This window comes from Paroedura picta, chromosome 1, assembly GCF_049243985.1.
Source record: "Paroedura picta isolate Pp20150507F chromosome 1, Ppicta_v3.0, whole genome shotgun sequence".
Taxonomy (NCBI): domain Eukaryota; kingdom Metazoa; phylum Chordata; class Lepidosauria; order Squamata; family Gekkonidae; genus Paroedura; species Paroedura picta.
Window position 1 is genome coordinate 126,027,432 of NC_135369.1, and position 17,612 is coordinate 126,045,043.

A 17,612-nucleotide genomic window follows, 5' to 3' on the forward strand; every position below is an offset into this window, starting at 1 on the left:
CCATTTTTACTGTTTAAGTTAGGAAGTGGATGGATTCACATATTTGGGTGGGGGTAATGTGAGTTGAATGATGTCCACAACTGGCCATTGTGCAAGTTCACCATAGTTCATAAAGAATGCACACAATATCTGCCCTTGAAGAGGGGCAGGTACACATTGCCTGGTGAAAGTCCAGCAAGTCTTCAGTAAAGCAGGCCTGTACAGTTTTCTTACATTCTCCGGAAAATATGCATGCTCCTGGGGAACATGTATGTCAAAACTGTGATATTTCAAAATTAATTAAAAACTTTAAAAAAATCCCTTCAACAATATGCACAATTTAATTATTTCTCTGAATTTTTTTAGAGAAAAAACTTAGAAATCAGGCTGCAAATATTCAGACAAGGGAAGGCCTTGATGAGACTTTATTTACCTTCATTACATTTTGTATTCTTCCTCAGCTGTCTCCTAGGCTTCTCTTCTCCCTAAGTTCCCCATTGACATATTCTGTTTTGACATTATCAGGTTTTAATTTAGGGACATGTGTGTATATCTGCCGGTGACGTGGACTTTTTTCCCCAGGCTGAATATGTCCAGCTTGTCACTGAACTTCGGATGACAAGAGCCATTCAGCCTCAGATCAATGCTTTCTTGCAAGGTTTCCATATGTTCATTCCACCTTCTCTGATACAGCTATTTGATGAATATGAGCTGGTAAGTGACATGACTGACTTTGCTTGTGTCAAGTGGCATTTAGTGCAAGCTGTGGGCTATGTTAATTGATGACTAGCATGTTGGGCAAAGGTTAACAAGTAGAGTAGAAAAATTTTAAATGTTTTTGCAAGACTCGATTCAACAATTTGGGGAAGGGGATTTTGCTTCACTGATTTCATTGGGATACGGGAGATTTTTTAAGATCACACCAAAGAAAATAAAATTCCCCAAGTTGACTGCACTAGTATAGCTGGTATAAAAAAGGAAACACCAGTGTAAATATTGGTTTCTTGTATGCTGAAACTTAAAGTTATTAATAATCTGTTTTTGAAATCTTGGTTTTCGTTTCTTGTCTTTTTGAAGGAATTGTTGCTTTCAGGCATGCCAGAAATTGACGTGAGCGATTGGATAAAAAATACAGAGTACACAAGTGGTTATGATAGAGATGATCTAGTTGTTCAGGTAAAATCTCCTTGAATGAAAATAACTGTGTATTCATATTTAATAGATTCTGCTAGTTCTAGGTTAAAGCAGAGGTCTTTTGGGATGGAAGGCAGATGGGAGAGAAATCTTACTAAACTAAGGAGGTCAGGGCCTGGCAGGTGCCCAGGTAGAAAACTTCATGAGAATCCTGTATAAAGTGCCGTGAGTCCTGTTAAGAAAAAAATACAGACTGTAAATTGAGTTACAAAAATTGTATGTTGTATTTGTTTACTGTCATGGGAATGAGGCACAATGAGTCAGTGTGGTATAGTGGCTACAGTGTTGGATTATGTTTGAGATTAAAGTCCCTTGTCATGAAAACTTTACTGGGTTGACCTTCTTAGTCTAGCCTGCCTCATAAATATTGGAAGTTAATTTCTCTAACTTAAATTGTAACAGTCTAAGCATGTTCCTCTTTTTTATCCCTACTTGAAGAAAAATTATCATGGTGCTAACATCAAAATAACTTATTTTTCATGTAGTGGTTTTGGGAAGTTGTAGAAGAATTGACTCAGGAAGAACGAGTGTTACTTTTGCAGTTTGTTACAGGCAGGTGAGTATATAAATTAATTCAATTAACATGTTTTACCAACATTTTGAAATTATGCTCTGCCATATCATTCACTAATATATGTGATCACTGTCACAGTGAGCTGGGTTTTTTAAAGAGTTCACTTTGTTGTTATAGTGCTAACATCAAAGTTAGTTAATCTTTTGTCAAGTGGGTGAACATGTAACTTCAGTTTCTACAAGTTTCCTCTGTATCATAAATATACTTAACAGCTTGATGAATTTTTGGACTTCTGACTAGTCCCCTTTCACTTAACAAAATAAGGTTATAGTTCAAGTGTGTTAGAACTGATGTTCTGGTACTACAGCAATTGAACTACCGGGCATTAGCATCCCTCGATACAGATGAAGATTCAGTTGTTAAAATCATTTATCAACTGAATGACTGCCTTTCTCCTGCAGTAACACCAAGGGGCATATTGAGAAATATATACTAAGTTTAGTGGTAAAGTCTGTTCATTGTTATTAACCTGGAAAAGTGAGTTCTCTTAAATTTCTCTTGTTGGGTTGCTTTGGGGAAGGGAGGAAACCCAAAAGAAATAAAGAAATACCAGGCTCCACCTAAATTGATAGGTTGCTTCAAGGTTCTAATTCAAAATCCAAGTCTTTCATTTTGTGTTTTTAATTGATTGGCAGTGTGATTTCTCTCTTTATAAAATGTATAAGACTGATTTATAACTGGAAATGAGAAAGGTTGAAGAGCAGCGATATCTGGTAAATCATATCACAAAACCTTTATCAGGCTTTTGGTACAGACACTAAAAATCCCAAATACTGTATAGGCATTTAGGAAAAATGCATATATTACAAAGCACATGGATAAGTGATCAAAAAATTAGAAATAAAATTATTCATAAACATTCACAAAAAGCCCACAGATCTTTATAGGAGCTTGGAAATAACTAGCAACTCGATTGGTAATACAAGGATTCCAGTATGAAGCCATCCACTCATCTGGAGACCCTGAAATTTGTGCAAGAGAGGAATAATTATGGAATTCCTCAACTCAGTATATAAACTACAACATAACATGAGGTAGAAATTCAGGAATACCATCCCAGCATGGGCAGTATTTCTTCTGATGAGAAATTCTCAAAGATCTACTAAAGATCAATGCAGAATGTTGAACCTGGTGATCAATAAAAGGTGTGTGGCATCTTGGAGATTTAAAATAGAATAACAAATAGGGAACAGGAGCTCCATAAACTGGTACTGTGCCATTTGAAATAAGGGGACATGTTCTGTTTGCTAGAGAATCAATATCCAGTAATCTGAAGACCTGTTGTTTCCCTAACATGAGGAGCAAGTCAAATGGAATGCCAATTTACTTAATTTTCTACAGAACCATGCTGTCTGATAGAATAGTGTGTACATAGCTAGGATGTCTGGATTAAAAAATGAAGGTGCAGCCAGAATATCAAAGTCTGTAACCAAGCTCTAGTTTCCAAAGAAGCCAGGTCCTGTTTCTAAACATGTGGCTGCCTATCCAGTGTTGTTTGGGACCCCCACAATAAGGAACTTTAGATTTTTGCTACAGCCTGATTAAATGACCCAAATGGGAGCACCATACAACATACATCTGAGTAGCCAAATATTTTGCTTAAGTACACAATGGCAGCATGGATATGTTGACCACCATGAAACCAACACTGCAGGCATACTGCAATTGACCAGGTTAAATGCCTATTTATGGTGAGCTATCTAGCTGTTATTATATCGAAAATTTAGTCTCAAATATCTAAACTGCTTTACTTGTTCCATTACATTACCTTTGACTCCCTTCCTTCCAAAAAAACCCCACTTCCAGACCTGTGTCCTGTAGGTTAAAAAAAAAAACCTTGTAAATATCTGTACTTTAACTTTACTATTCTGAGGGCAGGGAATGCAGTTGAGAAAAGTACTGTGCTCAGAAAGAAAGAGGAAAGGTCTGAGAAACATTGGCTACCTTGCCCAGGAAGGTACTCTCATTTAAGAATCTCTCCTCAAGGAGTTTCTTCCTTGGTTAATATAAGAATCTAGTGGCAGCTGAGTCAACCCCTTGAAATGAGTTATGTGTGTCAAATATTTAAAACTGTGAAAAAGAAGTTAAATTTATAATAGCGCCCCATATAGGGCTAGAACTAGAAAAACACTTCTGTGGCCGGCCTGTGCTTGCGCAGTCCCAATGTGTGTCTGCACACAAGACATCAATGAACAACAGTTACAGTTAAGTGCAACCCCCTTTACTTCTAGAATATAGTATAAATAGTATAAATGCCTTTATAACAAATTGCAGGATATGGAGATATCTATGGTGAATCTTTCAGGCTTGCCAGTTAAATTTCACTCCAAAACCTTTGTGTTCAGTGAGGAATTGTGCTTAGATTCAATATTGCCACTGGGCTTTTCTATGTTCAGAGTCTCCGTCACAGGTTTTTCAAAAGCTTGAGTAAACATTTAGTGCCACTTGAATGAAAAGCCATTCCTTTTACAGCTAGAGACCATAAAATTAATTTTATTGATCTAGTGAAACAAATATCACCTATGAGCGTATTACAGGAGGTATTATTTCATGGAATTCCTTTAAGCATATCTTGTGCCTCTTTTCTATTATGCCTGGCAAAACAAAATCCAATGAATGTTTTCTGATGCTATTATTGTAAGTAATATGACACGTGTTCATTGGACTAACTTTTTAGTTTTTCATAAAGACTTGATCACAGGTTTTTGCAGCAATTTTGCCTCCTGTGTCAGCGAAAGATGCCTGGTGTCCCATCCAATATTTACTGCTCTTCAGCTGATGAGACCTCAGAGAGCTGGCATCGGGCAATCCCTCCCAAATTATGCTGCTTCTCTGGGGAGCAGCATACAGAATAAAACATAATAAAATTAAAAGTTAATTAAAATCTAGAATTTAAAAATCCTGTCAGAGCATGAAAACAGAGGACTGAGCAGCTCAAAATAAGTTTTTAGAATAAAAGCCCATTATAAATTGTGTTAATTAAAAGCTTGAGTGAACAGATATGCTATGGCCTGGCACCTATAACAAAGTGCTGTAGGTATCAGGCAAGTCTCAAGGGGAAGGGCATTCTACATACAGGCTGTCACCACTGAAAAAGCTTTGACCCTGGTTGCCACCAGTCTCACCTCAGAAGGCAGGAACACAGAAAGTAGGACTTGTGAGGCAGATTTTAACTGGCAACTTGAACCATGTGGCAGGAGGCAGTCCTTCAAGTTTTGTCACTGACTGACAAATTAAAATATCAACCCACAAGGATTCTCATCCCTTATGTGGAACATCTACATAAGGGGCAAGAATCCTTGTCCCCTGCCCACTTCCTCCTCCCCTGACCCCCACTCCCTTTCCCTACCTGCGTGCGTGGCTCCTGGGTGTGGTGACTGGCTCAGCCTTGGCAGCTAGGACCCATACTGAGGCGCACTTGCTGCTGTGGCCCCTGACAGTCTCCCGAGACTTCTTCCGGTCTCTGGAGCATGAGAATGGCCTCAGAAGCCTAGCGGGGGTGGCACCGGCTCAGCTAGCCCCACTGCCGAGGTGCACTTGATGCTGTCACCCCCACCAGTCTCCTGAAGCTTCTCCCACCCTCCGGAGCATGGGAGCGGCCTTGGAAGCCTAGCAGAGGTGGTGGCAGGTCAGCAAGCCAGGGCACTGAGGCGCGCTGGCTGCTGCCGGCCCTGCAAGTCTTCCAAGGCTGCTCCTGCTCCTTGGATGGTGGGAGTGGCCTTGGAAGACAGGCAGGTGCGGTGGCACCAGAGCAACAAGTGCATCTCAGTGCTAGGCCTTACTGCTCTGGTGCTGCCACTGCTGCAGGCCATCTACTGTCATGCTCCCTAAAGTGGGATAACAGACGTCATATCCATCTACATTTCTGTTTGAGGGAGTGCGCCATTAGATGCTCCACATCAAAAAGTAAAATGACTCTGGGAGCAGATGGCTACTCAAGGGTTCTTGAAAAATTCAAATGTGTAATTATTGACAGTATTTAAAGTGAACCACCTTAGGTAGGAGGATTGGAAGATAGTTAACAGCACTGATCTTGAGTTAGATTGCTTCACAGTTAAAAGCTAGAACATTTCAGGTTTTCCTATGGAAAAAAAGTGTCATGAATGGTAATAGATGGTATGTTCCTAGATGCAGTTTTGATAAGGTTTTCAGAAAACAGGGTACATATGAAACAACATTTTTCCCCTTCTATGCCAGCCAGTGCTGAAGAATAGTGTAATTTCCTAACAAAAGCCTGTTTTAAAATTTAGTCTTAGCCTGGATTCCTACAGTGATTTATGTTACTTAGAAATACAATTGTAGTATGTGTGATTTTTCTACTTTCTATTTTTCTTTTTATTAATGCATTATTTGCATTGGGTAGAAACATGTTGCACTGGAAATTCATAAGCACTGGGACTTTTCTTATAGAAAACAAAGATATTAATACTTAGAAATTCCATAAATTTGCCAGAAAGTACAATGCTGTAAGCCAGCTTGGTGTAGTGGATAAGAGTGGTGGCTTCTAATTTGGTGAGCTGGATTTGAGTTCCCATTCCTTCACATTCAGCCAACTTGGGTGACCTTGGACTCATCACAGCCCTGATAGTGCTGTTCTGACCGAGTAGTCTGTCAGAAGCTCTTACACCTCATCTACCTCACATAGGGTCTGTTGTAGGGAGAGGAAAGGGAAGATGATTGTAAGACACTTTAAGACTCCTTGTAGGGAAAAGTGGCATATAAAAACCAACTCCTCTTCTTCTACCTGAGTTACAAACGTTGTATTTTATGTTGCTAAATCATTGTTTTAAGTTTGATATTGTATTGCATATATTTCAGTTTTCTCCAGATTTCCCCACAAAAAACTGGTTAGAACCAGTTATTAAAATTCTTATGGAAAAACAAGTTGCATTAATTGACATTTAATGTATACGTGCCCAGCTGTCAGAGAAGATAAAAGAATTGACAGTGTCATGGCAGAAATAAGAGGCATCTGAGCATAGTATTAAATTATGCAGAGTATAAGAGTTCATGGGTACCAGCATGCATACTCCATTAAAAAGAATTCTGTTTGTATTCTACTGAAATCCAATTTCATCAGTGTTTAGAATGTGGGAAATTGGTACCTATTGATTACAAATATCTCTTTTGAAAAAGTAATCTCTAAATTCTGTGCTCATTGTTCATGCTGCTTTAAAAAAAAAAAAAAAGCTGCAGCTTTTTTCACATTTTACATGTACATTTTTTTCAGTTCCAGGGTACCGCATGGTGGCTTTGCACATATAATGGGTGGTAGTGGTTTGCAGAATTTCACAATTGCTGCTGTGCCATATACAGCAAATCTTTTGCCAACATCAAGCACATGGTAGGTTAAATAGTCTTATTTAAATGCATTGAGATTGTCTCTTCTTGTTGTCATTATAGTTTTGGGGGATGAGGGGAAGAGAACGGCAAACAATTATTCAAGATCAGAGTAACACCCTTAAATAACCTCATTACAGAAATGCCTCTGGTCAGTATTATTAGTCACTGAAGAATGGGTTGAGATACTCACAAGGTATGGGTACTTCAATTAATTCTTCCGCAGTATTGAGGGACGAATTCTAACTGCTGTCATATAGTTTAATGGGCAGCAGTACAATATCACTAAGGGGCACTTCATGCTAAATTGCTATATTGCTTTTTGTTTTAAGCTAAAAAGGTATTCTTCTGTTGGACAGTTGAATGCTAAAGGGGACTGCAGTGCAGGCATCCTCTTTATTTATTCCCCATGCCGGCTTCCTCTTCAAGAGATCTCAGTCTGTATACAGATCTGAGATATGGTGTCACAATAATTATCCTGCACAGAACATTTTTTTTTACTTTTAGATTTTTAATGGGGCTGTATTTTTCTCCATTCCAGTATCAACATGCTGAAGTTGCCTGAGTACCCAAGAAAAGAAATCCTTAAGGACAGGCTTCTAGTGGCATTACACTGTGGAAGCTACGGTTATACAATGGCATAATGAAGTCAGAAAATGCGTCTGATGTCTTGATGTGCAATTCAGAGTGGCAGAAGTAATTTAGGAACCCGTCAATAAAAAGAAGGGAGGAGGGAACAGGCTTGATACTTCAGTCCACAGGCAGGATTGACTTACGCAAGTTGGAAAGAACGCATGTCTACCTCTATCATCATAAGTCTTGGGTGCCATTTCCTGGTATAAATTAAAAGTGTACTATGACTCCTGTTTTGAAATGGCGGTTCTGAATTTAAAATGACATTAATGCCTCATCTGACTTTCTCTATGTGATTCTGGTTACTTTTATTTTAACTAAGAAGCAGCTGCTTATTTGCCTGCCTGCTTAAGCTGGTTAATGGAGGCTGCAGGACTTCTTGAACCATGCCCCCCCTGGGATTTTTGCTGCAACCTCCAAGCCATTTATTTGCTCCATAGGAATGTATGGAACAGGCATGGTCTGGGACTTCACCTGCAGCCACTGCTCAAATGCAGGGTGAAAACCACTGCATTAAGCTCCTCCTATTTCATTGAGCATTAAGCAAGGGTAACTGGCACAGGACTGCAGCCACTGCCTTTTCCCTCTTTGCTGTCTTGCATGCAGAAAGTGCCATTAATTTATTCGTGTTCCCAGAAAACATTTTACAAAAAAAAGGTTCAAATTGGTATGCAGAGCACCACATTTGATGTGTTCTTTCCTATTTATCTTACTGAACTTATATTGCAAAGAAGTTTTTTAGCTTTATGGTATTTTATTATCTGTGTAAGTTTTACAAGTCCATTCTGTTAATGAAGAACTGAACATCTGACCAAAATGTAAAGATATTTTGTATTATACATTTTAAATGTATATGTGGTTCAAGCACTGTGGAAGCATTTGTGACTTCATGGCCCTTCAGAGTTTTGTATGTATTTTAGAGATACAATTCTTTTGTCTGGGGGATGCCTTTTTCATGCCAGTGTGAAAGATGTGCATTAAAAATGAAATATTTTATTGTAATGTACCCCTGCATCAGTTTTTTATCTGCCTTACAGTGGCATTTGAAATGAACTATTTATTTAAGCAAGCATAGTTTTGATGGCCCTAAAGAGAAAAGTATTCAGACTTCTTCCACCTTATTAACCTGCATTAATCACTATGCTATAGCACAATAAGTGATCGTTGGGAAGGAACTTTAGTCCATGTTAACAGAGAATTATACTTAAACTATTGGAGTCATCTCTCACATCCTAAACCTCCTGTTCTCAGCTCCAAGAGTTGTGTGAGATGACAACCGCAGACATTCTTGGAAAACATCAAATAGTTAATACATGCTGTCTTGGGGATTATATTTATTAATGAATAAAATATCATATTAACTTTGCTATACTATCTGTTCAATTTTCTGTTGAGTTTGCTGCATTGTGTTAGCGTGTAATACAATTTGTTCCATGGTAAATTGGGAGCTTTGTTACCTGTAGTAGACTAAAAAAACAGTTGGATAATGACATCAGCACATATACTAAGCATTTACCTTCCCCTTCTTTTATTTTATTGAATGTCAAGCTGCTCATGCTAAAAAGCAACTTTTGTATCATACAGTGCAATAACAAATAGTGCCCCCATATTACGGTTTTTGTCAAGTATTTACTGTTTTTACTGAGGAGCTTATTAAATAGTAAAAGAACATGTAGGGATCTATAGCTTTATCAGCATAGTAGGTATATTTCAAAATGAAATGTGGGCCAGTGTTAAGAGTGGGTAGTAATCTTGCTATTACAATGATTTTCAGATCAAATTCTGTGGAGTCTTAGCATTCTTTAAACGTTTCAGGTAAAGGTGGCCAGAAGTTATTGGTGGTTGCTAAGATCCCTTTACTAAGTCATGTCGCACATGCAAAAAATGTAGAGAAGAAATGTGAGTTCCCACTTCTGTAACATTATTTTTATCTAAAACATCTATATGCTAGCGTTCCTATATATTGGTCACGGTGACTTGCAACTATAAAAAATAAATATGCCATACAGCAAACCCCAGTAACAATCCCTCTAGTGCCCACAAACTTTTCAGTCTTTATTAAAAGTTCAGACTGCATAATTTTGCGGAGTTCCCGAATGCTTGAAAAGCACGGTCCCCTTGTCACTTTGTTTGGAAGCTGTTCACAGGGCCAGCAGAATGGAGAATCTCTGGACTCTGGAGAATCAGCACAGAAACCTTGAGTGGAGGGTGGATGAGGGGAAACTTCAGATATGTAAGATGTCAAGAGGAAGAGAATTCAGTTGAGCAGGGGTCTCCAGCATGGTGTCTGTAAAATTCCCAATGCATTTCCTGATGCCTGCCAAGTGTTTTGACAAAGTGGGTGGGGCCAGTTGGGGCTTTTGCCCAGCAAGGCTTCTAACTAGCCACTGGAGATTTGATTGACAGTGCAGGTTTTTTTTTTAATGCTCTATTGGGAGTAGCTACCATCACACCAGGAACTTCACTGTGTGACTGAAGGTTAGCTGCAGCAACCATTTTGGGGTTGACTCTATGTCCTGTAGCAGTGATTTTGTGGCTGTGCACACCATGCTATGTCAAAATTCCAAAAGTGCATCCAGTTGGGGATCCTTGCAGTCATGCATTCTGCTGGTGGTTGTGTATATGTGCCTACACTGTTTTTAAAAACAATACTGGGTTTCATACTCTACTTGGGTAATAATAGGTGCTGGTTCTTGTGAATTCAAATGTGGTAACAAACACCCCCCCCAGCCTCAGATCCTTTCCCCTAAATTGTGCCCCTGGGGTCCATGAGTCTCCAGGATCATTACAGAATCAAGATGGGCGACTGTAAATGGGGAAATTGGTGAACGTTGCATTCCATCTCTTTGAGCAGGTTAGGACACAAGTTGTCAGCTCTCAAAATTACAGGGAAACCTGTAATCTCAAAATATTGGAGAGGGGGCATAGGTATATATAAAAAATTAACCACAGTGAAAAACTAATGTAATTTAATTCTACCTTGACTAGTGTGGCAGTTCTTCCACTCTTTGCAAAAGCATGGGTGGGGGCAGTACTAAGAAAACTCACAGTTTTGTTTGCATGAGGATTTTGATTTTCTGGTATTGTTCAGGCAATAAAAACAGCATGGGAACCTAATTTCAGTGACAGGACTTAACCTCAGAATAAGTAACAAAGGGCCCCTGAGTGTCTCCAAAACCCTTTTTTACCTAGTGAACAATCATAACCAGGTGTGAAACAAGCTCAAAAAAAATCAGCATATAAAAACCATTCCAAACAGCTACTGTCACCTTTTCACATGCACTTAGTAATCAACTAGTAAACCTATGAATCTTTTCAGACCTCAGATTTGAATGAACAGAGGAATACTGAGGTGCTTTGATCTTCCACTGTCAGTTATCAGAACTTGATTAGACACACATGATAAACTGGAAACATTGTAATAGTAAGCTGGAAGTTTCTGGTATGTTCCCAAGATACTGAAAGCTTGTTGTATGCAGTAGGTGGGAGAAGGGAGGAGGATATGCTGTTGGGGCATTTGCCTGTGGAAATCAGGTGAGTGGAACTGTGAATCCTACTTTTTGAGAAGTCCCAATTGAAAAGCTCAATGTCAGACAAATTGCTATCTGAACCAGTCTTCTGTTTCAATTGGTCTTGTTATAGCCACAAGGATACTGGATCTGCTTTAGGTTTGTTAGTCTTAAAGGTGCTATTGGACTCAAACTTTGTTCTGCTGCTCCAGATTAACCCAGACTAAGTTTATCTACAGTTCACTAAAGGTAATGAGGTTGTGAACAGGTTCAACAGTTCTGAGAAGTGTGATCCTAGGGAACTTCCCAGAATGTTTAGCTACATGTTATCAGTCTGTGGCAGGTGTGCAGGCAGAATTGCCAGGTGCTTGGTTGTTGAATGATTTGTCCAAGAGAAAAGTAAAGAAAATAAAGGACATGGAATGCCTGATATTTTCTAGTTAAGTCCCAAGCAGTCCCAGGAGTGCTGAGGCTGTGCTGGCCTGATGGTTCCAGCTGGGAGTGCCCTACCAGCTCCAACAGTACTTCTACCACCGGGGGAGCCAGGCAAGTAGAGATGGGCTGGAAAGTGTTCAGACCCAGATTCTAGGCAGGCCCATCCTTTCCTGCTAGCCTTCCTTGTTCCACCAACCCTCATTTTGCAGGAACAAAGCGAGGAGAGACAACCTGGAGGCAAAATACAGGGTCAAGCATGCTCCTTAGGCTTCTATCTTCCATGGCCTGGCTGGTTTTGTTTTCGCCCATGGGATGTCCATCAAACTCCTTTCACTCTAGCCATGGCGGCTGCAGAGGTTGCCTCCCCCTCCCCAGCATCTGCCAATCTCCTAGCTGAAAAAATCGATCTTTGAACTTTGGCTGAGACATGCTTTCTCTACCAGGGTTTCATGAAATCCTGGGGTTTCTTGACATCTCTAGAAGGTTTTCCTGAAGGGGTGGGAGTTAATTAATTATTTACATATTTTGTAACACCCTTCCCAATATGGTCAATGATGGGCCTGGAGGCGTGTGAAGGGGAGGGGCCCCTGGTAGGCATGCACACAGTTATACTTTCCAACCATATTCTGTACAATTGCACCACTTCTGGGGTTTCTCGAATCCTGAAGAATGTTTCCGGTGTTTCTTGATGGTAAAAAAGTTTAGAAAGGCTAAGCTAAGATGAGACAGACAAAAGCAGTCCTGGTTTGCAAATGGGAAGCCAAAGTGGGGCAAAGGCAACCTAGTATCCTGATGCAGATGTCCTTTCCTAAAATCAAAATGGAGAGGGAAGGGTGGGACAAAGCTGCCGAGACTATCTCACATTTCCCCCTCTATACAATCTTATCCCTGGTTGCTTACTGGTTGCTCACCAATGGGAAGTACGATTTAGGGTGGTAAACCCATCTTGGCAATTCCTGAAATCGTGAGTTAAAAATGGTCAAATCATGACCCGGCTACTGGACAGCCTCAGGATGCAGGCAACATCATGTGGAGGGGGCTCTAAAAGCCACCAATATTCAAAGGCTATCCAGGAACAGATTCCTCGTGTGGAAATGGTCCTAGTATTCCACAAGTCTCTGAAGTTTGCCTGCATACTTTCTTCAGCTTGTACTTTTGCAATGAGTTTCCTGTAAGATGTTTTTGGACCTGAAATATGCCACTGTGAATGCTAGTCTCCCTCCCAGATGCATAACAAAAATCTATCGCCATCATCACCCCCTTTAAAGGGGATGCACTAAAACAAATGACAAGAATGAACATTTGGATTAATGGGGAATGCCTGAAGGACCACTGGATGTAATGGAAACAAGGAAAGTGAATTGACTTCAGTGGGTTCTATTGAAATACACTACAGCATACTAAAGTTTCAGTTAAAACACAGAGAGAATTTCAGTAATTTGCCTTGGTTTGGAATAACAGTTCCGAGTGGAATTAGTCCTGAGGAATATTATAAACACTGTGAGATTGGAATGATTTCTTGGAAATGGTATAAAAATTCCAGGACTAGTGGTCATTCCGGTTCCAGGACACTTTTTCTAATCCCTGGAGCCACCATTCTACCCTGGGAGAGACTATTCCCATTCCAGAACACTTAGGCTACTCCCAAGGATCTTCTAGATCTGTCATTCCAGACCTCGGGCTGGTTCTCTCTTTCCATGTTTTCATTGTAACATCTGGATGCTATAATGCAGTGGTCCGCAACCTTTTTAATGTTGCGGCCCGCTACCAAGGGGTGGGGGGGGGTGAGAGGGCGACCTGGGGCCCGTGCATGCATGGCAGCTCTGCACATGTGTGCATGAACGAAACTGCCACGCATGCGCGTTTGCGCCAGTGTTGTGCTGCCAGCTGCGCTTCCCTCCCCCCCCCCACAGCAAGAAGCTTGCGGCCCAGCTTCGGCAGCTGCTTCGGCAGCCCATTTGCTCATGGCCTGGCTGCGGGTCAGGCAGGAAGAGGGAGTCACGGCCCACTGCCGAGGCTCTCGCGGTCTGGCACCGGGCCGCACACTGGTGGTTGGGGACCACTGCTATAATGTATTTCAATGCAGGTCAGTAGGCATTCCTGATTCCCAGCATATCCATTATACCCAATGGACATTCCTATTGTTGTATTCTTTTGTGTCCTTGGATTGCTTTAATGGGATTTTATTGGGTTTTTTTAGCATGGACTATTGTAACACTCCACAAGCTGGCCTCGGGAGTGGCGGGTAATAAATTTAAACAACAACAACAACAACAACAACGGCAACAATTTATTTTACTGCAACCCTCTTTAAAGCTAGAAAAGCATTGATACTTGGGATAAGTCTTCTTTTTATTTGAATAATTGGCCAGATCTCTCTTTGACAACAATGAGAGATTTCTACCTTCCCTTCCTTGGTACTAGAACAAAGATAAGTTTTTTGGGAAAAAATATTAAAATTGAACAATTTAATGTAAAATATAAAATATAACATTGTCATTAAACATCCCCCACCTTCTTGGGGACTTAGATCATTACCATGTCCTACATTTCTACTCTGCATTTCATTGCAAATCTGCAAAGAAGCTGGTGCCTCTAGCTCTCTTTTGTGCATCCGGAGATATAGGCTATGGTTGGTATTCTTTTTAGACAATTTAGCTTTCTTTTGCAGACTTCAGAATGTTTAAAACCCCATTGTAAAGAGTTTTCATTTTGTGATTTAATAGTGTAAACAGGAGGGTATAGGATAATGACACATGGTGTAACATGATTTAATATTGAAAAGGCTACTAACACCTGCATGCTATTAACAGCCAAGGATGACAAGCCTATTGAGAAAACATAACTTAATATTTAGCATGCAGTTTAGAATGATTGATAGGTTTCTATTTTGTGTTTTCCCTGTGTGTCGGATCATTTTCTGCGTGCATCTCTAGAAGTAAAGAGATCTCTTGTCACATCGTAGATCATAGGTTCTCATTAACTTTTATTATTTTGATAAAGTTACCGAGATCTTTAAGATCTGAAAGTATTGGGTATCTAATGTTGCAGAAACATTAAAGTTTCATGACATGTAAAAACAGAAACCAAAGCTTAGCAGCAATGAGCTAGCTTGATAAAATCTTGGTGGTAGGGATGGGGAAGTAACTCCCAAGGATCAGTACAGAGCTGACTTATCCATTAGTCCACTCTAGTTTTTGAGAGGATAAAATAAAGGAGAGGAAAAAGATGTAAATGGTTTCGAGTCTCCATTGGGGAGAAAGACAGGGTGTAATCCCTTGGGGGAAAGGGAATCAGTATGACTAAAGGAAGGCATGGAATTATGAGGCACGACCAAATGAAAAGTGCAAGCAGGCACCATTTTGCAAACAAACAAAAACAAAAACCAACTTTTTGGAAAAGGGGAAGGGAGCAAAGCTCCTTTCAAATCAGGTATGGAAGACATATGGTGAATTTCACCCCGGGGAAACAAGGGTGGGGGGAAAGCCCAAATATGGAAAGCCTAATGCCAACTCACAGCATCCAATGGGAATTCAATACTGCTAAAAAAAGGTATGTCTCAAATGCAGAAATGGTTTGATACAATTTTTTTTATTGATTCTAATTTTTGTATGCCGACTGATTTGCTCATGTTGGAATATGCAAGATCTACTGTGCATATATGCAGATAAGTGAATGGAAAATCCTGCAGGGGCAGCCAGAGGAATAGCAAGGTTAGGGACCTTTTCCTGTTTCAAATAGTTCTCCTTCTTGCCTTTGATTGGCTTCTATCATTCCTGTTACCTATACACTTATCCAATATATCTATTTTGTTCTTCATCAGTGTGCACTTTGCTTTAATGCATATTTGGATTCTGCCAACAGCTGATTAGGTCATTTGTGCTTTTCGACTGCATTGTTTTACATGTAATCTGTCCTGGGTCTACATGAGACAGGTGGGCTTTAATAAAGGAAAGAAATAAAGAATGGGCCTATGCTCTCTTATCTATGCCACCACTTGCTGTACTCTAGTCATGGCCTCTAAATCTACTTTGAAATCCATTTGGTGTAGAATTCTGTTGCAACTCTTGATAGCATTTTAATTGTTACACGATGTGTGTTCTGCAGATTTTGGTCACAAGCCCTGCACTGCTTGACCTAGCTCAGCATTAAGTGCTTGTGACATTCTATGCCAAGAGTTCAGTAGTTGGGTTTTCTAGAGAGCACAGCTATTCATCAGGATTATTAGTATTCTCTGGGGATAGCTTCAGTATCCTGATTGCCTTTGACACATCAGTTTGCTTGGATTAAAAGAAAATTGCTACTGTCTAGTTGAATTTTAAGCACTTCAGGAGAGAGGAAAAAGAACCTCAGAAATATGTGGTGTATATAAACACCCCCCCCAAATTATATGGAGTAAAAAAGCAACAGCCCTATTGAGCAATAATACCTGATATCAATTCAGTTTGTTTGTGTTTCAATGAAGCATTATACAAACATTTTAACCCTCTCCTTTTCACATATGCGGCCTGTTAGAACTGAATTGATGTTACTGTTTTAGGCAAGTGGATATGGTCGATACCATGTGCATTACAATACCCAAAACAGCCTGACCAAACGGCTGAGTTACTATTACCCATTTTAAAAACATCATGTTTATGAAAACATTAAACGTAATATTCATCTGCTTAGGCCAAGCCTTAAAAGTCAACCCAAATATGTTCGGATAAAACACACCCAGGAATATAACACCGTGCATTAGCATCTGATGTTTGTAATGTGTGCTGTAACACAGAATGTCCCCCATCTATCAAAGCACTGACTGAATCTCGACATTAGTTGGAGTGGTACATCCAGGGGTCATGTACATCAAAGCTGTGCCTGCTGGCATCCTGCTGCAGTTGATGGGGAGAGAGCAGCTAGCTCAACCTCCTCCGCTGTTCAGATTACCTGGAACCTCTGAATGCTGGATTCTGTCGATGCAGTGTTACTCCAGCACTTGGGACACAATTGTATGGGCATACACAATGCCATATTAGGTGCAAGCAAGAGTCCTTTTCTGCAGTGATGCACAGCTAGCATTTTATTTTTATATTACCTGACCTGATTCCATTCTAAGGGAATGCTATCACAGGTACAAATGCTTATTGTGTCTTCTGTGCTAGAAATACATAGAGAAGCATCTCTCTTGAAGAATGGATAAATCTGTTTTGACTGTGGGTGTTTCAACATGGTTATTTGCTCAGGCTTCACTGCTGATTTTTAAAAGGTTTTCCTTTCCTTGCTTCCCTACAGCATTGTGGTACATCCCCTGGGGTTTCTCTAGCTTTTCTACAATTCTTCCCAAACCTGTTTGGTTTCAAAGCTTTAGGAAAACTCACAGTAATCTTTTATTTTATTTTTTTTAAAGAAATTTGGGTTTTCTCGGTCAGAACCACTAAGATTTCCTTTTCAGGCTTGGAAATTCTTAGAGATTTGGGCATGAAGCTTGGAGAGGGTGGGGTTTAGGGAGGTAAGAGATTATGGGTGCTTTCACACACACTCCACAAATAACACATTTCCTATCCACTTTCAGTGTACTTTCTGACTAGATTTTACTGTGTGAAATGCCAAAACCTACTTTCAAACAGTCACTAAACTGGATTGAAATGGCATTATTTAGCATGTGTGTTTCTCCATACAGTATAATGCCATAGAGTCCACCCTCCACTGGTCTCTATAGTCTTGAGTTCAGTAGTAATTCTGGAAGATCTTTATTTTTTTTAAATATTGTATTTATTTTTATTATATATAAAGCGCTTACAAAAAGATTAAAGGAAAAAAACAACAACCAGCTAGCAAAATAATAGTTGATACATGTGATAGTCTATTTTTATCTTTAAAAGTACATATTCAGTTCCCATCGCATGTTAGTCCTAACCTAAAAGTTACTGCTGTCTTTCTTAGCAAAGTAAGTGTTGATACATATG

The 17,612-nt window shown here is 39.8% G+C and overlaps 1 protein-coding gene across 3 annotated transcripts in view; it reads left to right on the forward strand.

Annotated features, from left to right (window-relative positions):
* HACE1 (HECT domain and ankyrin repeat containing E3 ubiquitin protein ligase 1) overlaps window positions 1–9,086 on the forward strand; it is a 50,331-nt gene extending 41,245 nt beyond the window's left edge. For all 3 annotated transcript variants that reach the window (XM_077303275.1, XM_077303282.1, XM_077303291.1), the window contains exons 20-24: window positions 562–693; window positions 1,057–1,155; window positions 1,659–1,729; window positions 6,978–7,091; window positions 7,629–9,086. In XM_077303275.1, the coding sequence (XP_077159390.1) occupies window positions 562–693; window positions 1,057–1,155; window positions 1,659–1,729; window positions 6,978–7,091; window positions 7,629–7,731 (519 nt within the window). In that variant the 3' untranslated portion in view covers window positions 7,732–9,086. The remainder of the gene's footprint in view (window positions 1–561; window positions 694–1,056; window positions 1,156–1,658; window positions 1,730–6,977; window positions 7,092–7,628) is intronic.
* Window positions 9,087–17,612: the final 8,526 nt, after the last annotated feature.